Source organism: Pyrgilauda ruficollis, unplaced genomic scaffold (assembly GCF_017590135.1).
Source record: "Pyrgilauda ruficollis isolate IOZ18807 unplaced genomic scaffold, ASM1759013v1 scaffold398, whole genome shotgun sequence".
In the NCBI taxonomy this organism is placed as follows: Eukaryota; Metazoa; Chordata; class Aves; order Passeriformes; family Passeridae; genus Pyrgilauda; species Pyrgilauda ruficollis.
This window is the reverse complement of record NW_024525467.1, coordinates 50313-58812: the sequence shown is the minus strand read 5'-3', so window position 1 is coordinate 58812 and position 8500 is coordinate 50313. Positions and strand designations below refer to the sequence as shown.

General features: G+C 44.3%; 1 protein-coding gene across 1 annotated transcript; it reads right to left on the bottom strand.

The window, feature by feature from the left end:
- Positions 1-399: 399 nt before the first annotated feature.
- LOC121358515 (sorting nexin-18-like) lies at positions 400-8275 on the bottom strand. Its single transcript, XM_041476744.1, has 2 exons — positions 6511-8275; positions 400-497 (listed from the first exon to the last, which is right to left on the bottom strand). The coding sequence occupies exons 1-2, from the start codon at positions 8060-8062 to the stop codon at positions 433-435; spliced, it is 1617 nt and encodes a 538-aa protein (XP_041332678.1). The 5' UTR covers positions 8063-8275; the 3' UTR covers positions 400-432.
- Positions 8276-8500: the final 225 nt, after the last annotated feature.

Genomic DNA, 8500 nt, shown 5'->3' with positions numbered 1-8500 from the left:
ATTTTTGCTTTTTATATATTTTACATATATTTATAGCTGTGTAGACTGTTAATACATGGTTATATAGCTCCTAGTATTTTTCCTACCCTTTCTCTTAGATTTTAGAATAATAAGCTAACCCTTCAACCATTTCTGAAATTCTGTTTAGTCTTATTCTCAAGAAAAGAACCTCTAACAAGGACATTTTTTTTTTTCAACCAGAATCTGAAAAGATATAACAAGAAATAGGGCAAAGAAGCCCCTGGAACAATTCCAAGGGGCAGACCCAAGGGTTGGTTACTGGGGTAACTGATTTCCTATTGGATGTATTGGTTAGATATACTAATTAATTAACCTTATAAAAATTGTAGCAATTCTTTATCACTTGTGCACATACCCATGCTTTGTGCACTTGAAAGCTTTCATTAAAGATCTGCTTTTTATCTTACCATTTTAACACTTGTTGCAAGGTTTTGTCCTTTTGTTCTTCGGCAACACCCCCTGGAAACTGTATGTATCTGAAGGATGGAGGGGGAAAAAAGTGGATAAAGGAAAAATAGGGACAGAAAAAACATGTCTGCACAACAAATTTAAGAGGCAAGAAAGCAAGGAAGAGAAGAGAACTCTTTTTAAATTGTGATATAAAATTTGTCCAGTCTGATTTACTTATGAACACACATACCCCCACTTAAAAAAAAACAACCTAAACTCGTTATAAAACTCCAGGTTTCAGTGCTGCTTGGGGTTTTTCTATGCTTGAAATTTTGATGTATTCCCAGATGGAATGGGTTTTTTTACTATAATTTTGTGAGATTTTTCTAAAAATACTCCCAGTATATTGTTCAAATATTCTGTAGACATTATTTGAATTAAGTTTGCTTTAGGTAAATAAGACCATTTACCTTATTTTACTTTAACAAATGGTGACCAAGAAGCAAAAGAGTAATTCAGATATTTTTGAAAATAATTCTTATAAATCTTGCCCTGCAGATGAAATGGAATTGCTGCTTACATCTTAGAAAACATTTAGGCCACTTTCTCAAATCTGTTTAAATTTTCCCCAAGCCAAGTCTGTTTTGCCCATGACAGTAATCTGAGTGATCTTTCCCTGTTGTCTTCCCCCACGAGCCTTTAGTTATATTTTTTCTTCCTTGTCTAGTTGAGGAGGCAAGTGACAGAGAGGCCTCCAGCCAGGGTCAACCCATCATAGTAGACCTTAAAAACATGGAAAAAAAGGCATTATCCATTTGAAATGAAGATGAGAGGCTGCTTTTCTTCTTGAAATTAGAGCCACTAAAATTAGCATTTCTTGAAAGATACACCAGTTCTGCAAAAGAAATTACAGAAGTGCAACTTATTTTTCAAGCCTGTGGAGGACCAGGTGTAAGTACGTTTTGTCTCAAACATTCTGTTACAAGAAAGATGTGATTGGAAGAGAGGGTCCAGCAGAGGTGGAGCAGCACTGTTCTGAGCCAACTTGCTGCTCTGCCTTGAGACTCGTGCCCCCATCAACTCTCCCTCCCCCCAACTCACCTCCTGAAGGAGGGCTCAAAGGGCTGACTGTGCACACATGAATAAAACTGTGAAAAGTCTAGTTTACATGAGGCATGCACCAGATAAACTACAACAGGAAACCGATAGCTTTCCCTCTTCTCTTTTCCCTCTTTTGCTTTCTTTGCTTCATCAGCTCCAGACTATCCATGCAGCAGTACCTATGGGGGCTCTAAAGACTGGCGATCTTTCTTTTCTCTCTCTTTTTTGCCTTTATTTCTCTTCTCCCTTGCTTTGCCTGGGCAAAGCACAGCTATCATATTCTACCTGGTACTCTGTACGAAAGTTTGTTGTGGGAGTGGGGAGCTTGTGTTAGTGTGTTGTGACTTGTGAGCCAGCACCTTTGAGAAGTTTGTTGCAGGAGTTGAGAGCTTATTGAAGTGTACTGTAAATTAAGGGCTTGTTAGCCAATATCTTTTGAGAAGTGTATTGTAAAATGTAAGGGCTTGTTAGCCAACAGCTTTTGAGTCTAAGCAGTGGGCTAGTTGCCAGAGTTAAGATGATTGTAGAATAAAACATGAGTTCCCTGACCCTTGGTCTGGTGTCTTTGTTCTGTCTGATGAGAACTTATAACGGAAGTCACATCCCCTACCAGTGGGTCGTGACAAAGCCTACTAAAATAGAAGTTGGTCCTCAACCGGCATATGGGAGTTCAAATCTTTCCTCTGTCTCTTCCAGAGCAGGAAGTTCAACTTTTTCTTTTCTCACAGAACATTGCTTAAACACTGGGTGCTCAAGATGAAGGTGAGGAATCTTTTAAGACCTCCTATTAAAGTTATTGCAATTTCATAAAATACTTAGAATATTAATAAGATAATAAACAGCTTGAAAATATTCACACAGTCCAGTGGTCCACATATTTTACAAAAGTGAACAAAATTACAACCTATTTAGGCACACTTCAGATTATGTATGGTATCCTCAACATGGGAGGCAGAAAGACCTGGACCCCAAAACAATAAAAGATCATAATAGTTAACACATTTTCCTGCTGATACACAGACAAAGCAATAGTGAGGCTTACATGGCTTGGTTCATAATTCTAAGAGAAAAGATAAAGCCTGAATGGAGGGAATTTTTTGTCTCTGGCTCAGAGATCCTCTGGCTTTCTTTTTGCAGAAGAAGACTTGCAGAAATTAAGCAAAAACCCCAGACATGCAGACTTCTCAGTCCATGCCACCCAGCGCTGCTTGCTTACTTGCTTTCTTTACAATAAAAGATATAAAAATGAAATTTGGTTTGGCTATCAAAATTTTATAACAATAACACAAATACTTCCAAATCACATTAAGCACCTGCTCAACTATCTGCAGTAGAGCAAACCTATAACAGGACAAGGGAGTCATATTCTACCCACAGATATGGGTATGTTTTGAGAATAGCAGCCTTTATTTTTTGGTTCTTCTTAGGTCTAGGACAATATAGAAATGGAGTCTAGGAAATGCTTCAAGTTTTGCCCCAAGTGGACAATACATTTGCACTGTGTAGAAGAAAAATGGGAAAGTACTCCTAACTTTAGATTTTATCTTTTGTAAAGTCATGGCCATGTAAGCAATATATCAAACAGCTTGTTGTTTCTACCACTTCTAAGGACACACACAAAGAACTTGCACACTGGAAAAGAAAACACAAAGATTTTTGCTTGGTCTATACAGACAATAATTCTCAAATACTGACAACTATCACAGTTACTAAATTTAAAAGAAAGCTCTTACGTTGCAAGAACACCAAACAGTTCATATTTTCATCTGATCCAAAAAGTTATACCTTGTTACACGTAATTTTTTAAAGTAATCAAACAGCAATATACTGGGAGTAAAAAACATCTTCCTCTCAGTTTTCTTCCAGTTTGCCTATTTTGTAAAGGGAGCAATAAAAACAAACATTTAACCTGGCTCTAACCCTATTCCTATGATTAACATGGACACTCAAAAGATCAATATCTCAAACGCATGTGTCATGGTTAGACACTGGTCAAACACCAGGCACCCATGACAGCCATTCATTCACCCTCCCCTCACACAGCTGGAATGAGGAGAGAAAACACTGCAAGGGCAAAACAGGCTTGACTTAGAGCTATAAAGCGCATTTATTACTAAGAAGATCACAGCACGAAAATGAGAAGTAAAATAAGACCTTAAAACCACCTTTTTTCCCCCAGCCCCACCCTCCTTCCCACCAACAGTGCATGGAGACAGGGGATGGGGGTTCTGGTCAGTTCATCACCTGAGGTTTTCTTCCACTGCTCAGGGAGAGGAGTCCTTTTCCCCTGCTACGCCGTGGGGTCCCTTCCCATGGGAGACAGTTCTCCGCCAACTTCTCCAGTGTGGTTCCAATCTCACGAGCAGCAGTTCTCCCAAAACTGCTGTGGTGTATGTCACTTTTCCACAGGGTGCAGTCCTCTAAGGACATGCTGCTTCAGCCTGGAAGCAGGGGCTCCCTCTCTCCACCAGGTCAACCACTGGATGACAGCCTCCTCCAGGCATCTACCCACTCCAGCATGGGCACCACCCCCATGGGGTGGATCTCTGCATTCCCCATGGATCCCCATGGGCTGAAGGGGGACAGCCTGCTTCCCCATGGTCTTCACCACAGCCTGCAGAGGAATCTTGGCTCTGGTGCCTGGACCACCCCCTCCCCCTCCTTCTCCACTGACCTTGGTGTCTCCATGTTGTTTCCCTCACATGATCTCACCTCCTCCTCTTCTCTAGCTGGAACTAAAACTGCCCCCACTTTGTTTTGATTTTCTTCTTAAATATGTTATCAGAGAGGCATTACCATCATCTCTAATTGGCCCAGCCTTAGCCAGTGGCACGTCCATCTTCAGAGCCATCAGGAATTGGCTCTGCTGGATATGGTAGAAGCTTCTAGCAGCTTCTCACAGAAGCCACCTCTGTGGCATCCCCGCTAGTGAAAACCAGGCCATGCAAAACCAACACAGCATGCCATTTTCTAAAGGCAAATATGTACCAGGGATAATAGTGTTAAAGGCAGTTTTAGACAAGAGGTGCTGGAGCATCAACACCTGCACACAGACTGACTATACATTTCTCCAACCAATTCCAAGACAGTGCTCTGGCACAAAATCAGCTCTTCATGCATCATGCTCATGCACTGCTCTAGTGGAAGCTCAGTTAGATGATCTTTCTCTGGTTCAGCATGGTAAACCTAAACAATAAGCGCAGATTTAAACAGAACTATAAAGGAAACAGACCTATGCAAATTGAAGGAAATATGGGTTGAGTCAAGCACGTAACTTATTATTCACAATCCTCAGAGTAAAGTCTCCAAGAATATTACTTTGAAGAACTTTATATAGTATTAAATCTTGAGTATAAAGTATTTAAATAGTACATATCATCTGCTGTCTTATTCCACCTAATTAAAAATCTGATTTTTTCCAGAAGCTTACAAATAATCCTATTATTATTTGACAATTCACTCCAAAATTCTCTACTCTCAAACACGAGGCATTACCAAGGTCATCCTTCTTTCCAAATTTAAAATACTTTAAAGTTGTTATCAGAACACAATGACACAGCAACTAACAGAACAACTACTTGAAGATTATAATACACACTTCCGTTTTCTATTCAAAACAATATTGATTGTTTAAGTTCCCCCTCATAATTTTCAAGATTTGACAGAAGAATGGAAATCTGACTTTGATACATGTAATTTTAATGAAAAGCTTACTTTTTTAAAATAACAATTTGTTCACTTTATACCAACTTTGTTTGCCTCCTCACTTTTTCCCAGCAATAATGCACACCTCCTGGAAGCCTGCCTTTTTGATCTATTGAAAAGCTCTTCCAACTTTTTTACCATAAAACTCAAGGTACTGTTCCAGATGCAAAAATTTTGGAAATGACACATAAGGGTAGAAAAGATTGATTCACCATGGGTGACAATTCAAGCTCTGCCTCTTTGTAGAGTACAACATGGCCTATTAATCTACAAAATAATTTTCAATAAAGAAACTTGCACATTTTATTGAATAACTGTTACACATACCCATTTCTGTACTGAATATGTGATGTTTTCTTGGTCTGCTTTTACAGCTGTAATCCCCACACATCCCTGATCACATATAACAGCAAAAAGAATGAATGATGGGCTAGTCTTTTCATAATGATGAATATATGATTAGTATTAACTTCACAGCTGGGAAATCATCTACACATATATCATGCTATAAGCTTAGATTTGTCTGAACAAGTGTCACTAATTATATAGCAGATGATTTTTTCATATTTGGAGTTCATTTTTCTCCAGTGGATCACAAAGCATCATACAAACAGCAACCTGAACCTCAGAAGCATGTTTCAGTTAGAAAGATGATAGAAGGATAACAGGTGAGCAACATCTTTTTGTGATAAGGGCAAAGGATAAACAACTCCAACTAAGAACATCATGGCAGACCATCCTTACAAAGGTAGCAAGAGAGTTTCATGTATGGCTGAACTGACAAACCCCAGCAGCTTTAAACATCTCATCTGAATGTCTGACACTGAAAAAGCACACACCACCATGTGCACCTCAAACAAACTAGTCGATGAGACTATCTCCATCTTCAGTTTACTTCATATTTATCTACTAGATCAGAGATTTAAGATAACTAACATACATCAGAGTAATAGATGTTTTCATACCACTTTGTCTTAAGGCTTTGTAAACAAGCCCATTAATCTTTAATGTATCAGCAGTATAGGCATATGTGGTTTCTTTCAGATACACAACCAAACATAGTAACCGCTAACCAATAAAATTCCCAACAATGTATAGACCTTTGGCACAGAATGTAAATTGTCACTGATGTGGTATTTTGTATTTTTCACAACAGCTTACCTGAGTAAACACTGAAAGATTTAACTCAAGGCCAGCAAGCCAGATGCAAATTTAGCCCTTTGTCTCCATATCTGTGTGCATACCACTGAAACATAAAATTTCATAGTTTCAGAAAACATGTAAGGTTGTTACCTTTCTGGACGTGGATGATATCTGGAAAGTTGGCCAAATGCCCCTGATACAGTGCTAACAAATCCATCACAGCATCGAGGTCCTGCCGGGGCTGATCTGCAAAGAGGTCCCCGATGGCATCATAGGCTTCTGCAGTGAAGGCTATGGCTTGGTTGAGGCCAGCCGAAAAGGCCTGCTGGTCCAGCTCAAATGCCTGACTGAGGCACTTGAAGGAGTGCCCCACCTTCTGGTATTCCTTCTTGAAACCAGTGACTTGTTTGCGAGCAAATTCATTGGCTGTGTGATTAAGCTGCAGGGCACTTTCATCCATCTTCTTCATGAAGGCTTTGAAGCCATCCACCTGACTTTCTACTTCATGCAAGTCCAGGCCAGCCCCAGAGCCAGCAGGGACACTGATGGTCAGGAAAAAGTTGGCACCCACCATCTCATCCTTCTCAGCCTTGCGTTTGCCTTGTTTCCAGGTCTTTTCATCCGTGCTGGGACAGGTGAGGAAGTGCTGGAAGGCATCGCACTGAGCCAGCACAGGGTGGCTGCACATGTGGTCCATCCACCAGGCCAGGCCTTTGCGACGTTTGGAGATGAAGTCCTCCTCAAAACGGCCAGTGGCCTGCTTCTCTGGCAAGTGGGGCACAGAGATGACAGGGAACTTCTCAGCCAGGCGCCCATAGAGCCAGTCAAAGTGCTTGTAGCGGCGGTACACCTGCTGCCCAGTGTGGCTGGACACCAGCTTGTAAGCGATGTAACTCTTCATGCCCTTGAATTTAGTCTGTTTGGTGGGGTCCTCGATGGAGCACCGGAAGGGGTAGGGGTTCTCTTGCCACTCAGGGCCCCGGGGGCCCAGCACCACGCACAGCTTGTCCCCGTCCTTCACAAAGCCAGATACCTCACCCAGCACGAAGGCCTCACCACCAGACTTGACAAAGGTTGAGAAGCGGTTGAGGTTGCGGCTTACTGTGGCCAAACTCTTGGTGCTGCTGCTGGGCGAGTGCAGGTGGCCTGCCAGGTGGCCACTGCGGGAGCTAAGGGTCTCAGACTGCATGGACAGGCAGTAGTGGCCAGAGGCCCGTCTGCCCGCCGTCTCATAGACAGGGTAGGAGCTGCTCAGGGAGCCTGGCTCATCGGCCACCGTGGAGCTTTCGTCCCAGTCATCGTCCCAGTCGTCATCGCTGCCCTGGCTGAGCTGGTAGGAGCCGCCGTAGGGCAACGACAGGAAAGGGTACCCGGCGGCGGCGGGGGACAGCAAGAAAGGCTCAGGCGCCGCCGACGGCGGGGCCTCTAGTGTCGCCGGCTTGAAAGCGGCGGGGGGCAGCAGCGGCTCTAAACCGCCGGCAGGCAGGTTGGCGTAGCGGGCGGGCGGCGGCGTCTCGGCGGCGCGGATCACCTGCACGTAGGAGGCCGGGAAGAGACCGCGGTCGCCGTGGCTGTTGATACCCTCCAGCCAACCCTCGATGTCCTGCTCACTGCAGAGGCTCAGCACCTCGTGCTCCCGCAGCGAGATTTCCCCCGGGTTCTCCGATCTGAAGTTGTAGAGCGCCCGGGCCCGCAGCGCCATGGCCCCACCGCCCAACCGCTCGCCGGGAGCTTCCCGCCGCCGCCCCTCACCTCACCACGCCGGCGGAGCTGTGCAGGAAAGCGCCGCGGCCCTCTGCGTCTGGCCCGCGGAGACGCTGCGGTGCCCGGCTCCCAGTCCCGGCTTCTCCTCGGCGGGCGAGGCAGGCGCAGAGGCCGAGCCGGCGAATATCCCACGTCGCCAGTTTCGCTAATCCAGAGCCGAGAGGCAGGACAGAAGAGCCGAGAGCAGAGCGCCCGCCCCCATCGATGGGCACGGTCCGGCCCGCCCCTTCCCCGCCCGAACCTTGACGTCCGACTGGCCGAGGAGTGAGCGCCAAACTCCGGTCGTGCTCGCGTTCACCCTCCCATCCGCGGCCTCTGCCCTCATCCGAGAAAGGCACCCCATTCTCACAGCCAGAACAACACGGTTATAATCTGG